This window comes from Bactrocera tryoni, chromosome 3 (genome assembly GCF_016617805.1).
Source record: "Bactrocera tryoni isolate S06 chromosome 3, CSIRO_BtryS06_freeze2, whole genome shotgun sequence".
Lineage (NCBI taxonomy): Eukaryota > Metazoa > Arthropoda > Insecta > Diptera > Tephritidae > Bactrocera > Bactrocera tryoni.
The window spans coordinates 77,201,726-77,219,382 of record NC_052501.1 but is presented as its reverse complement, the minus strand read 5'-3'; the positions used below and the strand labels follow the sequence as shown (position 1 = coordinate 77,219,382).

At 37.9% G+C, this 17,657-nt stretch overlaps 4 protein-coding genes across 4 annotated transcripts; 3 read left to right on the top strand and 1 right to left on the bottom strand.

The window, feature by feature from the left end:
* Positions 1-749: 749 nt before the first annotated feature.
* On the top strand, positions 750-2,286 carry LOC120771365 (BLOC-1-related complex subunit 7). Its single transcript, XM_040099324.1, has 3 exons — positions 750-850; positions 1,476-1,613; positions 1,681-2,286. The coding sequence occupies exons 2-3, from the start codon at positions 1,476-1,478 to the stop codon at positions 1,858-1,860; spliced, it is 318 nt and encodes a 105-aa protein (XP_039955258.1). The 5' UTR covers positions 750-850; the 3' UTR covers positions 1,861-2,286.
* Positions 2,287-4,405: 2,119 nt separating this feature from the next.
* On the top strand, positions 4,406-5,301 carry LOC120771932 (trypsin 3A1). Its single transcript, XM_040100229.1, has one exon. It carries the CDS (start codon positions 4,406-4,408, stop codon positions 5,243-5,245), a length of 840 nt encoding a protein of 279 aa, XP_039956163.1. The 3' UTR covers positions 5,246-5,301.
* A 1,227-nt stretch (positions 5,302-6,528) lies between these two features.
* Positions 6,529-7,460, bottom strand: LOC120771150 (farnesol dehydrogenase-like). Its single transcript, XM_040099020.1, has 2 exons — positions 6,873-7,460; positions 6,529-6,784 (listed from the first exon to the last, which is right to left on the bottom strand). The coding sequence occupies exons 1-2, from the start codon at positions 7,443-7,445 to the stop codon at positions 6,605-6,607; spliced, it is 753 nt and encodes a 250-aa protein (XP_039954954.1). The 5' UTR covers positions 7,446-7,460; the 3' UTR covers positions 6,529-6,604.
* Positions 7,461-15,530: 8,070 nt separating this feature from the next.
* On the top strand, positions 15,531-17,242 carry LOC120772695 (cuticle protein 16.8). The gene is made up of 3 exons (XM_040101435.1): positions 15,531-16,094; positions 16,254-16,643; positions 16,832-17,242. The coding sequence occupies exons 1-3, from the start codon at positions 16,074-16,076 to the stop codon at positions 17,018-17,020; spliced, it is 600 nt and encodes a 199-aa protein (XP_039957369.1). The 5' UTR covers positions 15,531-16,073; the 3' UTR covers positions 17,021-17,242.
* The last annotated feature ends 415 nt before the right edge of the window (positions 17,243-17,657 follow it).

Sequence of the window (17,657 nt, the reverse complement as noted above, 5' to 3'; positions counted from 1 at the left end):
CGGTAAAAATCCGGTCCGTTTTGGTTACGTAGGCTTTTCAATCGTAGGAACGGCCTGACATATAATCCATATTAACTCGATCTTAATATAATAGTGACCTTTAGTAACCCCTTTACCACGGAAAATACGGTTTTGATTCACTTCGAACTTCCGGAGACAATTATTTCTGAACTCGTTACCTAAAAGCTCTCGTAACATTACAGGTATTTCACAGTTTGTTTAGCAGATGGAGGTCAACACCTGCCCAGGTATCATCAATGTGTTGTATTTATGTTGATGTTGTAGTAGCGGCTTAAGATATTCTTGAAGTAATTTGGAGGGATGCTGACGATTTTATAGTCCTTGGACGAATAAAAAGCCGGTTCCGTTGTGTTTACATAGACCCGTCTGACGTGTGAACGGTGTCTGATGTGTATATGTATTTATTTTCGTTTTAAAATATGTATATCTCTGGTTTTTTATTGGAACTCTCGCCAATTTCTTAGTAGCTCAGATAAACATTATAATTACAGAGATTAAATCTCGTTTAAGCCCTTGAGAATCATCGATCTTTTTTCAAATAAATAATAAGGAAATGAGGATGAATAAGACTTTAATCCGGCCGAGGAGTCCGACGACTGTCACGCCAATAGCATTTGACATATAATTTATCGAGCAATTGTATGAGCCATAGAAAAATCTGTCAGAATTGGCTCTCTTCTGGCAGGCTATGTCAAAAAATGACCAAGAGATGGCGCTCTACACAGTGACAAGAAAACAGCTGATAGTTTGACATTTTGAGGAAGAAAAAATTTTGTTTACGAAATAAACAAAGTATTGTGAATTTTGTGAAAAATTAGATTGGTACAAGGTAAGCTTATAATATTAAATATTTACAAATAAATGTGCGGTAGTTTACGTTTTTATCAAAAATCTGTTTCACTTGTGACATAAAAATATTGGTGGGGCTATTAGCATACATACATAAATATCAAAATAAAGCATTTAGTTTCTTCAAGGGTTTCGTCGAGAAAGACTAAAACTTGTTTCTTTTAGATAAGATGGATCTAGGCCACAATGTAGGGGTTATCATAGGGTTTCTTGTTGAAATTGAATAGGCAAAATGCAGAGCATGCAAAAAGAATGTTGAGTTGCTGGAACATCACCTCTCTGTTTACCTAGCCATCAGACAATTGAGACAGGATATCTTGCACGTCAAATTTCCACCTACTTTCTGAAACTAGCAATCCACTTCTTAAAAGATATCGGGCAGTTAAAGTCGGAAAGAATTAGGCATTTTGTCAGATTTCCAGAATTGTTAAACATATTATGATGGCTTTAATGCGGCAACCAATGGTTAGGCCTTCCAATCTGCTGTTATTAATATAAAAGAGTTTTCCAATTACATACCTGTAAAGGCAGAATACCATTGGGCAGTATATTTTCCTTATTTAGGCTAATGTTATTTAATAAAATAATTAAATTCTCACCTAAAGATGGCGTCAGCATCGAGCAGTTCAGCACGTCACCTCTTCAGCGATAGCAAAAAACGACTTTGTGATCGCGTTGGCGTTAATGTAAACAATTTGGGATCCGTAGCGCGGCAGATAGTTCGTGGCTCCAAGTCAAATGAGGTAAGCATGGAAAATATATTGTATTTGTTTATTTAGCATGAAAATGCATTTTAAATTTATTTTTCAGATTTTGGGCCAGAGCATAAAAAACTTCACACAAGTGGACATTGTATCCGATTATAGCAGTCAGAATTTGCATAAAATGCAATTGATATTACAACATGTTGATTATCAACATGAAATCATGCTTGACAGTGTAAATCATATGGATTATCTGAAGGATCAAGTGACGGCAATGGAGAGATGATTAGAAGAGAGTGGCTGTAGAAATTAAACATGTGTTCGTGAAGCTTTCTACGCCAATTTCCATATAAGTTAGTTTACATAAATATATTGATTTATTTGAATCTAACTTCGAATAGTATGATTTAATTGTTGAAAAGTGGTTTTTTGGTCGCCTGTGTATGTTAACTGAATTAAAAAGATTTTAAAATATTGGAATAGAGAGAAAAAATAACGGTTCGCGCATAAAAAAAATTATTAAAGCAGTGTAGGGGCTTATTTCAGCAGAATAAAAATTATATGTTTGTGATGAAATGCTAAGATGATGAGAATTTAGGTCAGTGTGTTGAGCTAAAATTAAAATATATGTATAGTGTATTGAGTTTAGTGTTAAGTCTTTCATATATAATAATTTTGAATAAGTAATTAATTTTATGTACACAAATGATAAGAAATGCAAAATTGAAATTTAATATACTTATGTATGTTTATAGTATGCTTATAATTTATTATAATTAGCAATTCTGTTATGCATTATATAAAAAAGACACTGCTTTATTCACTTACTATAAATATATATGAAATATTTTTAATAAATTCATTGATAACACTAACTGAAAAAAAATAATCTTGTCTTTTCTATCTCTTTTTAAACATATGCTTATATATGTATTGTATGTACATATATCTACATATGTATGTAAGTATACTTACATTACATATATGTGCTGGAAATCACATCAGTATTTCAACAGTGTTTGTTTACAAACTTAGCTAGCTAATCAGGTGTAATGTATTTACGCCACAGATGACTGCCTGATAAGAACCCAAGGTGCGAAGGTAGAAGAATAAAGTTTTAATTATGACTATTTTATTATTTTAAAAAGCAAATAATGAAGAATCCATCGAAATCGATCATGAAAAGTTGAAATAAATCATTTGTGGAAAATCGGAAGAATGGTTCCACTACTGAAACCTGGGAAACGCGCCAACAAAGGGGAGTCCTATTGTCCGATAACTCTCCTCTTCTCAGTAGTGAATACACTTCAGACCTGGCAATTCCTGACTTTCACTCACCATCTTAGTTTAGCAAACCACCATCATGGCTTCCGAAAAGTGCACAGCACCACCACAGCTCTTAGCGTCATAAGCCCCCAGATAGTTCATGGCCTCAATCAAAAATCACCCTGCGAGAGGCCATCCTCGTAGCGTTGGGCTTGTTAAAAGTCATTTATACAGTCAACCACACAACGCTACTTGAGAGCATGGAAAAATCTACGTTCCCTCCAGGGTTAAAGAGGTGGACTATGAAATACCTGAGCGGTCGACCATCATTCGTACTGTATCGAAGTAAAAACTCTAAATTGAGAAGAATTAGCAGGCGATTCCACACTCCCTCTCCGTTGCTGCTTAACTTCTACATCTCGAAACTTTCTCAACCACCAGGGGTAATTTCTAACACTTTGTACGCTGATGATTTCATAATAATAACATCGGGCAATGGAATCGATGGAATGCGTCCAAAAGTAAACAGCTATCTCTTCGAGCTTTTTCGCTTCCCCTCTAAGGTTCGCTACGGAATCTAACGCACTCTCCCACTAAATCCACAGCGACCCTATTCACAAACTGGACGAAGGAGTACAGACTTGACCATATTATTGCAGTCGATGGCGTTAAAATTTCGACTGCGATTATTTCCAAAGTATAGAACCACAACGAAATCCTCAGAGGAAAAGGTAAAGAAACGTTGTTGGGAGCATACAAAGCAATCGGCCGGACGGTTCTTAACAACGCCGCACCAATATGGTCGCCTGGATGCAGTGAAATGCACGGGGAAGCTTCAGACATGGCAGAACACTGCCCTCTGATCTATATTGGGATGCCTTTTGATGTCTCCTATCGAACATCTACACAGTGAGGCTTGTGAAACCATCCCTGTAGTAACTTGCTTGAAGCGGAATCGCCTCCCAGGAGCATCCAGAGTTTCCTTAACTAAGTCGACGAGATAAAACCGTAACTGCTTTAATTTTTTTACTATTTAACTCAAATATATAACTATAGGTTAAGTTAGGTTAAAAGGTCGTCCATACGAAGAATCTTTCTTAGTCTTATATACTGAATTATAAGATCCTTACAGCTCGACAAAGCACTTTGAGCCTGTTACAAATTTGTTGAGACGACTAATATCAGTTTCGGCTATGTCTCTTGGTTCGCCGATGGTAAGGTTCCAGCAAATATAGCTTAAAAAAACTGAAAAATTTAAAACTTCACGACTGTAACGTACCTAACTCGTATCTTAGATTATGTTTGCCGAAGTACACCTACATAATTCTATGTTGTAAAGATATGTAGTAGCAGCTGCTTGGAGGTCAATATCATGTAAACTAAGCAAGTTCATTGTACTAGATTTGTAATGCGGAGGCCGGATGTATTAGCTCGTATAGATAAGCCTAAACATCTTGGCCTCCTCACAGCTATAAACTATGTACACAGTTGTTTTTGGTTAGAACCAGCGTATATATAAGAGACACCACAATTAGCCCGCGTTTGAATCTTAAGAAGCATTTAAAATGAACGACCACGCATACAAGTCAACAATCTTGCTGCTGCTGGGCATTGCAACGCTCTCCGCAGCTGAAAACAACATAGCAGCAACAACGAAGCAGACTCCAGGGCAGTTAGAGACTTCCGTTGGACGTATTGTGGGCGGCTACGAGGCGCAAATATCACAGTTTCCCTATCAAGTGTCCATCCAGCAGGAAGGTGTCCACCGCTGCGGTGGCGCCATTTATAGCCCAACGATTATAGTGAGCGCTGCACACTGCTTCGAGTTATGGGATATGCCGGAGTTGTTTGCCGTGCGCGCCGGTTCGTCGGAGCACGAGCGCGGTGGTGTATATTTGCCGGTACGACGCATTTTCATACATCCGCAATTTCAGCCAGCTAACGCTATTAACGATGACATTGCAGTGTTGGCGTTGACATATTCACTACCGTTTAGCGCAAATATTCAGCCGATAGCGTTGGCCTCAAACGCAGATATGGCAGTTGCATACCATACTGTATTCTTTGCAAGCGGTTGGGGTACCGTTACAGAGGATTCGCGCTTGAGATCGCCACGTTTACGCTTCGTGACTGTACAGCAATTTGAGCAGCGCTCTTGCCAGGCCGCTTACAGTAACACCGTGCGTGTAACCGAGGGAATGTTGTGTGCCGGTGCGCTGGGTGGTGGACGTGATAGCTGTAAGGGAGATTCCGGTGGACCTTTGGTGGGCTATTCACGTGGGCGATATGTTTTGGTGGGTGTAGTGTCGTTCGGCATCGGTTGTGGAAGACCGGGTATCCCCGGTATTTATACACGTGTGGCAGAGTACAAGGACTGGATCGAGTTGGCGGCGAATCAGATTTAAATTGGTAGTTCTTTAAGAGCGGTTAAAATTCAAAACAATTAAGTATAAGAAATGGATTTTTGTAAGAAAGCTTAAGTTATATTATATGTTCTTATAGTCTTGATTCGAATCAAAAATAGGATCTTATAGTTCTGATTAGCTTCTAAATTTAGATTCTGTGAGTATTACCTTTGATGAGAAGAACTAGCCTACGAAGTATTAGTAGGACAGTATTAGTGAGGACAATAACCGAATACCTAATAAATACAGAACTAAAAAGGAAGTGAGGTTATGTCGCCAAAAACCATTTTCTTGTTTTAGAAACCGTCTAGTATGTTTTAGGTACAACCTTCATGTATTTTGCTGAAACGTCGGTATAAACAACAACTGGAGCCCTCGATAACTTTGAATGAACCCTATTGTCAGTACCGCCGGGTACCGGTTTGGGGTCCAAATGTTTAAATTTGCGTTTCTGGTTAAACAAACCTCTCAAAAGTTCTATGCTGAAATGTTGGAAACAATGTCACCGTTATGCCGAAACTAAAATCAAATGGTAATGGTGAGAAGAAACTATTAGCTTCCGAACCCTCCGGGGTTGAACTTGTTGAGTCGTTAAGTCGTTAACTAGCTTCATCTTATGTATTTTTTTTGATAAAGCTTCTAATTCTACTCGAAGTTATGGTAGTAAGTTAAAATATACAATGGAGCTAGCCTATAATGCATCAGCAGACAACACTTAATATCTGCATTGACAGTCAATCGACGCAGTAACCTCGGCTCGCATGTTGGCTAGAAGTGTTTTGAAAGGGACGTCAGGAACAAGCGACTTTACTTCAGCTGGATGTCAGGTAACAAAGGCATCGATGGCAATGAGATAGTGGACGCGATTGCCAAGAGTGATCAATTGCTGTCATTCAATAATTATCTTATCGACGATCTGGACAAGAGCATGGTAAGGAAGGTTAACAATCTATGGAACGATCCTATCGGGATCAAAAATACACTCTTCACTCTTAGTATACATGATGAAGGAACATGATTGGAATACTCACTGAACACAGCAAGGCATCAGGGGAAAAAATGGAGCCTTTCTTGTTCAATTGTCACGCACTAGAAAAGCAATGCTTAAAACAATGGGAGGGTCCCAGAATATGAGACACTGAAAGTGGTATCGATAGTGAGGCCGCAGAACCTATTGAAACTCACGTCAAGCGCTCGCATCCTGAAGTGTAACTACTTCCCATAAACTACGTAGCGGCACCCATTCATTTAGGTATGAACTCCAGACTTACATAGTCGAATCATTGGATTTTCTGTCGATTTTCGGTTGAACGCCTTATAGTGTTCAGTTAACTTTTATTCTTTCAATGAAATTATAGTTCAAATTGTTTCGCCAATTGGTTTAATGGTCAGCTCATGGACTTGCACATTTGGTGGAGTCTGTAGACAATAGATCAAGGCATCAGCAATATCCTCCGATTTGAGATAGGGCATACTCGCTAGCGCCTCACGAGTTTCATCAACGTGAATCTCCGTTTTCACCAAGCCAGGGCTGATACTCTAAAATACATATGCATATATGTAAATACTCGTATTTGATATATGTACACACAAAGTACGGAACGCAATCAGCGCGTACTCAACTCACCGTTATTTTCACTTTTGTTTGCTGATCCAGGAATTCCTGTCGATAGACCTCAGTTAAGGCGGTGATTGCGAATTTTGAAGGCGGATAAACATTAACTGTGGTATTCGGAAACATCGGCACCTTGTGACCACAGACACTATTAATCAAAAAGACATGTCCGTCATCGCCCTGCGTCTTCATCGAACGGAATGCCTCACGAGTGCATATGATCACGCCAAGAATATTGGTTTCGATAACATCACGTATATCTTGTAGATTTTTAGGCTGCAGCAGTGTCGTGCTGGTGTGTGCAACACCCGCATTGTTGACCAAAACAGCAATGGGGCCATATGAGCTCTCAATCTCTGCAAAGGCTCGCACAACTTGCTGTTCATCGGTGACATCACATTTAAGTGCATGTATGCGTTCCTTTGCTTCGTCTTCCACTTCATCGCGCAGTGATTCGATACGTTCTATGCGTGGCGCCAAGCCCACAGTCACCATACCGTTATTAGCGAGATATTTTGCAATAACGGCGCCAATGCCGGAGCTGGCCCCGGTGACCACAGCAACACGTTTCGACCAACGCTCCATTATAATTGAATTGCTCGAAGGTATTTTTGCTCTAGCATACCTATGAGTTGTTAGCGCTAACGAATCGAGAGAGCGAGATGCCAACTGTGTACTGTGTGAATGAGTATATAAGCTTTTTTTATAATTCTTAATGGGTAAGGGGGTATACACTGGTGATCACAAGAAAGTGTACAGTTTGTATTCTCTTGCAACATGTTGTTGCAGAGTATAATAGTTTTGTTCACCTAACGGTTGTACTATATGTATCAAATATAACTAATCGAGATAGAAGCTGAACAAAATTTGGTTCGAAAATAACGGATCTTCTTGGAACTTGGCGTAAACCTTTGATTTAATATACCATCAGAGAAAATAATGTAGAGGCGTTAAATTACATGATCTTGGCAGTCATTCGACTGGGGCATTTCTCGAAGTTAACGAGTCGCCAAACTTTGCAAACAATGTGTCCATGTTATGACGTGAATTATGAGACGGCGCACCGTCTTGGTGGAAGTAGAGATCGTTCTCCCGATTTCATCAAATTCTGGAAAAAAGTCGGCCGACATCCTGTTACAAGACTCGTTATTGATGAAAACGCCATTTCCTGCCACATTTCGAAGGAAATAAGGCCGATAATAGCGTCAATGTCTTTTTTTACGAAGTCATTAAGCCGAAATCGGGCCTCATCTGAGAAGGCCCGATTTTTTTTTGAAATTCAAAAGTATGTTTAATACCAAAGATCATAAGTTCATTTATGTTGACTGAGACGTCTTCCGAATTTCCGAAATTTATATTTGTAACGTTAACATTTATATGACGCCCAGTGTAGCAATTATTAAAGGTGCCATTTGTACATGTAATAGTTTGTTTACCCAAAAGTTATTCTCAATAAGTTTGAGATATGTAGATTTGTGTTGAGATTTTTAATGAAAACATTTATAGGGTGACTATTAGAACCATGGTTAACTTAACCACCTTGATAGGGTTCGAGAACCACCTAAAACCTCTGCCGTACTTTGGGTCCGGCACCCAGTTGCAATACAACTCCACAGTCAGACTCCACAGACAAACTGTCAATTCTTGCCGCCTTTGGGGTTTAACCACAACTACCACGATACTTCCCGAGGGACCAGTCCGCATGAGCGACACTGTTGACAGTCATAACTTAGAAGTTGTACAAAATTTCGTATATCTTGGAACCAGTATTAACAGCAACAACAATGTCAGCCTCGAAATCCAGCGCAGCATAACTCTTGGCAACAGTTGCTACTTCGAACTGAGCAGGCAATTGGGAAGTAAAGTCCTCTCTCGACGAATAGAAATCAAACTCTATAAGTCACTCATTATTCCCGTCCCGCTAAATGGTGCAGAGGCATGTATGCTGACAACATCTGATTAGTTCACGTAACGAGTTTTCGAAAGAAAGGTTCTGGCCACGGCGAATACCGCATTCGATGGACCGATATAGGACTTCATTGACATACGCTGGCTAGGCCATGTCGTATGAATGGATGAAAACACTCCGCCTTTGAGAGTGTTCAACGCAGTACTCGCCGGGGGAAGCAGAGGAAGACCTCCATTCTGTTGGAAAGACCAGGTGGAGAAGACCTGGCTGCGCTTGGAATTGTCAATTGGCACTAAATATTGAAGAGGAAGCACGACTGGCGCGCTGTAAGCGGTGTCTACGCCAACCAAGCAGAAGAAGATTCATTACTTTGCTGTTATGAAGTACGGAGCCATGACCAATGCTAACATTTGATGAGCCGGCATTAGGAGATTTCGAGGGAAAGTTTTTGCGGAAGATTTTTGATTCTTTGGAGAGAATTGCTGTTAACACGGCCATAACCACGCGGGCGGTGCCTACGCCAGTAACGAAAAATCCCGCCAAGCCTGAAAACTGCCTCATCGCTAAAAATGGTTTGATGGTAAAAATATAGTTACAAGTTTTCGCCATAGAGCACGGGCGGTGGTATAAAGTTTATGCGACTTTCACGCGTTGTTTCAGTATAAGTCTTCACATAATCAAAGTATACTGTACTGACATGTCAAAAGCTTTAATTTTCGTTGACAGCTAATTTGACAGCTTTGCCTCTAGTACAATTCAAAACACCAAAAAACCATCCGTTATAAATTAATATTCATGTTGAGTATATAAATAATGTTTTATATATGTATATATGATACTTTTTCTTATAGATTTTGTTTAATTTTTAATTAGTTTGTATACAATTCCTCTAGCATTTCCAATGTGGGCAGCACTGTGGATAGGGTTTACTCAGATCCGCCGGTACGAAATTACAATTTTTGGGCGCATAAGCGTTGGGGCAGCTAAAATATATTGAATAACCAGATATAGTTCAGTATATAAAAATCATACTTTTTAAAATCGCTTACGCTTTAACTTCGAAATCGTCATAGCTGGCGCCTTTACAGACGATTTGGCTGCATTTACCAGCTACCGCCTTAGTTTCACCCTTTTTCAGTATCGTGCCAAACACATCACAATTGGCTGGTGGGGTATATTAAGTTGTTGTATAAATATTTATAATAGAAAAATGATAAGTCAATATTATAAAGAAAGCGCAGTGAGTAATTATATCTGTACACTTATATAATAGTTTACTAATTTATACTTTTAATTATTTTTATTTGATATTTTTGCTCACCATTCACACTTATCAGCAGTAAATATAGCGAAAGCACAAAAAAACACACTCGTAGTAACGGCATTTTGTTTTATCTTCAGACTATAGACACACGTAACGCTCAGCTCGGAACACACGCCACTTTAACTTGAATTAAATATTTAGATTGCTTGCAAGTACCCTAAACGGCTTTGCACAACTGAACACTTTCAATTAACATAGAGCTTTACCTAAACATTGCTCATCCGCAATGAGCGATCTTGTTTTGCTTATTGAATAGATTCAGGAAAAACCCCATCACTTCGGGGAATATTCGCTAATTATGAGCATTCTTACATGACTTATGTGCGCTTAAAGAAGCTTCTTTGTGATATATCTTCACATATGTAGGTATATACATTAAGGTGGTACTTGTGTCCATGAATAAACATCTATTTTGCAAGCAATTGTTTGCATAAAAATCTCTGATGTACTTAGATTAGGGCAGTTCTTAAGTATACGGTTTTAAATTTTTTAAAATCTTTTATTTTTATAATAATAATGAAATGAATAGGGTGGTCCTTACATATAGAAATGCAAATTTAATATTTTAACCCTTCTAATTAATTAACTAAACTTACATGATTTGTCTATTTTGGGCATTAGGAACAAAAAACAAGTCAAAACGTAAACTTTTGGTTCCCTACTCACACAGAAACTTCAAATTTGATGGGGAATGTTTACTATTATTCGAAAAAATATTCTTTGGTATATATTTTTTCAAGATTATCTCTTTCAAATGTTGACCGCGGCTACGTCTCGTTAGTCCATCCATTGAGTTCAATTTTCGATAACTCGTTCGAACATTTCGACTGGTAACCGGCGAATGACACGAGTGATGTTTTGCTCCAAGTCCTGAATTGAAGCGAAATTGTCCGCATAGACTTTAGACCTTACATATACCCACAGGAAAAAGGTATAACGGTGTGATATTACACGATCTTGGTGAACGCGCTTAGCGAAGAGTTCTCTCAATAAAACCATTGATTAATGCGATGGGTGAGAAACGTTGGTTGAATTTCTACATGAAATGGCAGGTCTTCAATCTCTTCAGTTTGCTTTTCGTCACAAATGCGGTAATTTTGCTTGTTTAATTATCCATTGGGCCAGAAATGGGCCTCATCGCTGAACGATATTTGGCTCGAGAACATGGGGTATTCTTGGCACTCTTCAAGAGCCCATAGAGCGAAGCGATGCCGCTTGAGTTGGTCGAGTGGCTTCAGTTCTAGCATATAGTAAGCAGTATTTTGTATGCTTTGAATTTAAGATCTTGACGTATAATGCGCCAAGTCGTTCCATACGTCAGTCCGAGCTGCTGCGAACGTGGTCTATTCGGCCGTATATTATCCAATAATGAATGAACTTGATTTTGATCAGTCAGTTTGTATGGTTATGTGCTATAGTCATCCGATCTGAAAACTTTCTTCAGAGATTGCACCATCACAAGTTTAAGTCTTAGGCAATAATCCATGCCGAATTTCTTGAAGATATCTCTATTTTGACCGAACAGTTCGTATGACAGCTATATCTTATATTGGACTGATATTGGCGGCTACGAAAACTAAGCAGCTTCTTGGGGGAAAGAGGTATGTACAATCAAAAATACTTTATTCAGGGTATAAAAATTTAATTTTTGAGTCTCAAAAGGGTTAAATAAATATTTACTACAAGACATCTTCAGTCTAGATCTCAACTTATATTATTATTTAAGACTCTGTATATAAATCGTTTAAATTGTTAAGTATGAAACTATAGACGATTTGTTTTATCTACCCACCCACCCTAATGTGTAGATTTATATGTATAATTGGACAAAACAGAAAAGCATCTCTCTCTCTATGCCGAAATTGATAACCTTTAACCGCTTAGCAAAAATAAAAAAAAAATTAATTAATTAGAAATGTTGATAATATAAATCTTCCTATATATTTAACGATTAAATAGGGTAGTGGTCATTAATTTAAATATACATATATATACTATAAATCGGACTATACAAAGTTATTGAGTTATTTATGAAACATAGCAGATCTGGCCTTTTGAGTAATTTATCTCTGAAAATAACAGTTAAAAGTTAAGCATTTCGAGTGGAGACTTTGATACAAGTAGACCTCAGAGTCAAGTTCTACTCCGAACCGTAAGTTCAGACTCCATAATTTTGGTTTCATACCCAATCCATTAGTGAGTTGTCTTCAGAAACCACAGCTTCCTTTTATTATGCTTTTCGATACTTTCTTTATGGAACTCTGTTCTGGGAGTGGTACTACTCAACATAGGGACATTTTGGGATCGTCTGAGCATATTTGGTTTACTCATGAACAAGTGATTTCTCGGTACTTGCGAAGATACCTGGCTGCTAAGACTTTTTTTGTAAATTGGATAGAGAATTTCAAAAACTGAAGTGACTTCGTTCTATATATGTCGGAGAGCTAACGACGAGAATGCGAAGCTTTGGAAGTTTGGGAGAAATATTTCACTATAGGCCTGGACTTTTATCTATTAATAACATTACTTATCGTAGAAGCTAGTGCCATACCCTTTAAGCTAGACTCTGGAATTCAGAATGTAATGAATGCGTTAGAAGTTGGTGGTTGGATGTTTCTTTCGCAAGCAACGAAATATTTGGAAGCAAAGAACTGGTTCGCTGTAGGCGCTTCGAGGAGCCAAACACGAAAAACTAAGCATTTCTCTTTAGATCTGTTGACTGAGCTCAAAGATTTTTCTTCAATTAATTGAATGTCACGAAAGATAAGATCATCTCAGATATAATTAAATAATTATTTCTTTGTTGTTGTAACAACTTTAAGCCGATAAAATACAAATATTAACGACAATTTTAACGTGTGTGTGATATTAAGCGTTAAATTCAGCGCATTGATCGTCTTATGTGTGAAAGGTGAACAACCTGCTGACGCTAAGCCTAAACAGCACGTGGGTATTTAAGATTACTTTGCATTACCCTGACCTCAGTATTGAATTACACTTGTCTAAATATTATGGCTTCTTTAAAATGTTCACTAATATTACAAGTGTTACAAAATTTTTGATGCTAAAACGAGAGATAAAATTACATACAAGAATTTCTTGTTTCTTAAAGAATACAAAATTCTTAGTAATTGCAGAAGAATTACAAATACTCTACAAATATACCAATTTACTTTGGTGTCACTGAAAGTGATCGCAGCGATACAATTTCCATTTCCATTCTTATGTGCATTCGCGCGAGACCAAGCCGATGAACGAATGTAATTTGTAAGAAGTGAGTTTAAGAAGAGAACTTAATTGAAAGAGGGTTAGTTTTTCATAATATTCAGCTGACATAACGGATTTACTTTTGCATTTATTTCATGTGATCATGCCCAAATTGCGCTGGATGATCTAAAAGCTTTTCTCTATAAACTTTTTGAGTACTTGAAACTGAAAGAATGGACCAAGTGGTATTTGAGAGAATGCTAGTTTAGGTTAGAGCAAATGCAGGGATGCTATTTATCTCTGGTAACACATTTGTAGGATAAATTAGTAAAATCAGTTAAGAAATTCATCTAAGAGTTTTCGAAACTGGCCATATCTACAAAGTATTCTATTTCTTAGCTCATTTGACCATTTACGTAATCTAAAGAACCGATACCAAGTATTTTTAACATTGAATTAAAAATTTTAAAACAATTTAACTGAACTTTTTGCTGTAAAACTTAAAACCCGTATATCAATAATTCAGTCTAAAGAGCTTTATGGGGGCCTTTAGAGCTTTCTTGGGCGTCTTAATGCGTAAGAGCTTTTGTGACTTCGGATACTTAGTGTTTTGAGAGCTTTAGTGTCTTAAGAGCTTTAAAGTTTTTAGCGACTTAATGCTGCTTTAAGAGCTGTTGCGCATTCAGTGCTTTCCTAATTTATAACTTTTGCGAAAATGGGAATAATGTATCCGGGGGATTGCAGGGCATGCATGAAGAATGATGAAACGGTGGAACATTATCTATGCAATTGCCCCGCACTCAGCTGGATGAGAAGTGATATATTCTACCGCTTCTCATATTCTAATTTAAAAGACGTTAGGTAACTGGGGTGGAAAAGAATCGGGTCCTTTACCAAATCTATGAAGTTGCTGGATAAGGCTTAGGTTGGAAAAGAATCAGGACTTTTAACGAATCTACAGAGTTGCTGGATAAGGCTTAATGGGCTTAATTTGACCTAAGTGCGGCAGCCTGGGGTGCGGCACCTATCCGACTACCTTTTTAATTAACAAAAAACCATAGCTCTTGCTGCCCTCGGAGCTTTAATGTTTGAATAGCTTTCGTCTTTAATAAGTCTTAAAATGAATTTGTGCTCTCAGTGCTTCAGTAATTTATAAAATTTGCTTTCTTCGGAGCTTTCATGTAGGAAGAGTTTTCGTGCTTAATAAGCTTTGTTACATCAAATAGTTAAATTGAAAGCTGTTTTATTATTTTAGAAGTTTCAAAGCTTAAAAGATGCTGTATTGAGTAATTTTGTACTTTCAGCTATTTAGTAATTTACTAATTTTACTGTCTTCGAAGCTTTAATGTACGAAAAGCTTTCGTACTTATTAAGTTTTGATATTGTATGATATTTAAAGCTTTAGTTGTTTTATTACTTTACAAGATTTTGCGCAGTAAAACCTGCACAGCTTTAAAAATTAGGAGCTTTAAGCCCTAAAAGCTTTAGTACTACAGCAAGTCATGGGCTTTAGGAGTTTCAGTGATTTAGGAAAAGCAGTAAAACTTTCGGTGCTTAAAAACTTTAACAGCTTTAAAGCTTTAGTAGTTTAAGAAATCATGTGATTTAGGAGTATTAGTGCTTTAGGTGTTCTTGTGCTTTAGGAGTTTTAGTGTTTTAGAAGTTATTGTTATTTTAGGAGTTTTAATGCTTTAGGCGTTGTTGTGCTTTATACGTTCTTGCGTCTTAGGAGTTCTTGTGCTTGAGTAGTTTGAGTTCTTTACGAGTTTTAGTGCTTGTCGAGCTTTAGTACTATAGACCTAATTTGCTGAGTGTCTTTATTTTAGTACTATAGAGCTGAGTTGTTCAAGTGTCTTCCGGTTTGATGAAGTAAATCAAAAAACAAGGGTTAAACAGCGTCATAAACTAATTTTCTCAACTTTGTAGAAGAACCTATAAAGAAACATTCTAACATTTTTATTGTTTTTGTTACAAAATTGTTTATTCTCGAACACTCACCGGAATGACTCATTCATACTAAGTTAATTATATGTATATTGTCATAAATAAAATAAACAATAAACTGAAAAATTTATTAAATGATTACGAGGCATAAATATACCGAAAGAACGAAACATAACATTCGACATTTATTATCGCATTTTTTAAAACGTAATCTGTAAAGTGTGAAATTAAAATTTTGAATGAACAAAACAAGTTTCGCAGCATCTTCGCATTGACTTAGACGCTAAGTCACAGAGCGTTGAGGCGAACCTGAAAACTCATGTGCTGCTATAATACTACTTAAACGGCTCATCGTGCTTGGCAAAAGCTTCAATCAATCAATGTTAATATGAGTCTAACTACAGCTTCGAAGCTTCAAAGCAAAGGTGCTTTACTGAGCTGGTGACGTTTCTTTGTTGGACATATGTACGGAGATACAAATATATGTATATGAGTAAAACATGCAGAAGTAGTGAATCTGTTGTACAAATCCGTTACAAAGCTACAAAATACCGGTTTTCCGAACTTCAAAAAAATAAGCAAAATTTCGTATTTCATTTTCTTGTTTTGCTAGTGTGATTTCGTCGCTGTTATTAAGCTTAAGCGAGTGTTTATTAAGGCGAGTTTTTAGTAGCGTACAACATTTGCAGACGTACACAACTTGTCAGCAAGCTTACGCGTTGTCAAAGTAGAAATTATCGCCGATTGCATAAAGAAATAACGAAAATCTTACAAACTTCGCGAACTTTAACTTTTGTGTAGCAGAAAAATCAATTTACTGTGCGCCATAATGAAATTGTTTATTAAGCTGGTGAGACTCTTGCGCCGTAATAACTTAAAATTTCCTCATAAAGCAAACAAATATACATAAATAACTGCAATTCCACGCATGCGCAAGTAAACTAATTTGCATTTTCATATTTTTGTTTTAATATTTTCCATTTCGCACGAAAAATAACAACGAAAAAAGGTCGTCGTTGCTGTCGTGCTCGCTTGCGCACGCGCCGATGTCTCGCACATTCTACACCAGGGCGGCTACACCACAACAACACCACAGCCAGGGCCACCCAATCCGTATGTCTTCAGCTATCAGGCTGGCCGTGCGCCAGGTCATGTGGATCGCCAACATACCGAGGTCTCCGACGGCACGGGTGTGGTACGTGGCGCCTTCTCCTATGTGGATCCGAAGAATCAATTGCGCACCGTGCAATATGTGGCCGATGAGCATGGTTTCCATCCGCAATTGAGTCACGAACAGGAGGACACCGAGGCGGTGAAACAGGCGAAGCGCAAGCATTTTGCGCTCTACAATCGCATTGCGCAAGAACATGCCGCCGAGGGGGTGAACGGCGCACCGAATGTAAGTTTGGCACGCCTATTATTGGCGATGTGCTGCAAGTCGTGCCTAGTTGTGCAGTTGCAGCGTTGTTTTCTTATGACGGCAATGTCAATAGCGTGCACGACTAGCTGCCTAATTAAATTTTATTTTTCATTATTCAAAATTTATTCAAAAAATGTTATTTATTTTGCATTTTGAATGCAAATTAGGCTGCCTATGCCGCTGGGCCGCGCAACACCGAGGCTGTCGCCTATGCCACACACAAGCATCTGAGTGAATTTGAGCGCATTGCTGCGGAACATGCGCGCATGCGCGCCGAACTCGAGGCGCAGCGCTTGAACAATCCACAGGATGATGGCCAATACCATGGCGAGGAGGAGCAATATCAGCACTACTAAGCTCGAGTTTTCTTTAGTTCGCTTGTACATACTATGTTTCACTTGAGTTCTACGTAGTTAAATGCCTTAGTAATTTGCTTTTGTGATTTTCGTGTACCAATCCCCTTAGCTGCAATGTGCATATGTAGTATATATTTGTAATATGTTTGGCTTGCCAATAAATGTTTGTTGCACCGCAATCAAGTGTTTGTGCGCTCAATAATATGCTTAAAAGCTTCCAAATATTTGTGCGAAATTATTTGTGTGAGGAATTATAGAGTAGCGATAAGCACCTCCAGCGATAATTATATTCAAGCAGTTCGATTTTTTTTCTATAAAATCGCGTATGAGGGAAATGTTTTACGGTTCATTCCATACAACTTTATCTAAGGACTATTGGTCTAAAGTCGGTTTCGAGTCAACGATTTTTGAGGCAAATTTTTTTGGATTAAAAAAAGTGTATAATTTGGAGATATCCGTCTGAAATTTATTCGAAATGCACCTCCGTAATTATTCAGTTATCCTATTGATCATTTCTCGGAATCGGTCAGATCGGACAACTATATCACATACCTCTCATACAATCGCTTATTCCGATTTTTTAAACCTCGTTTTTTTCGTTTTTTTAGCTCCTTGTATGGACCCTCTCTAGCTTACA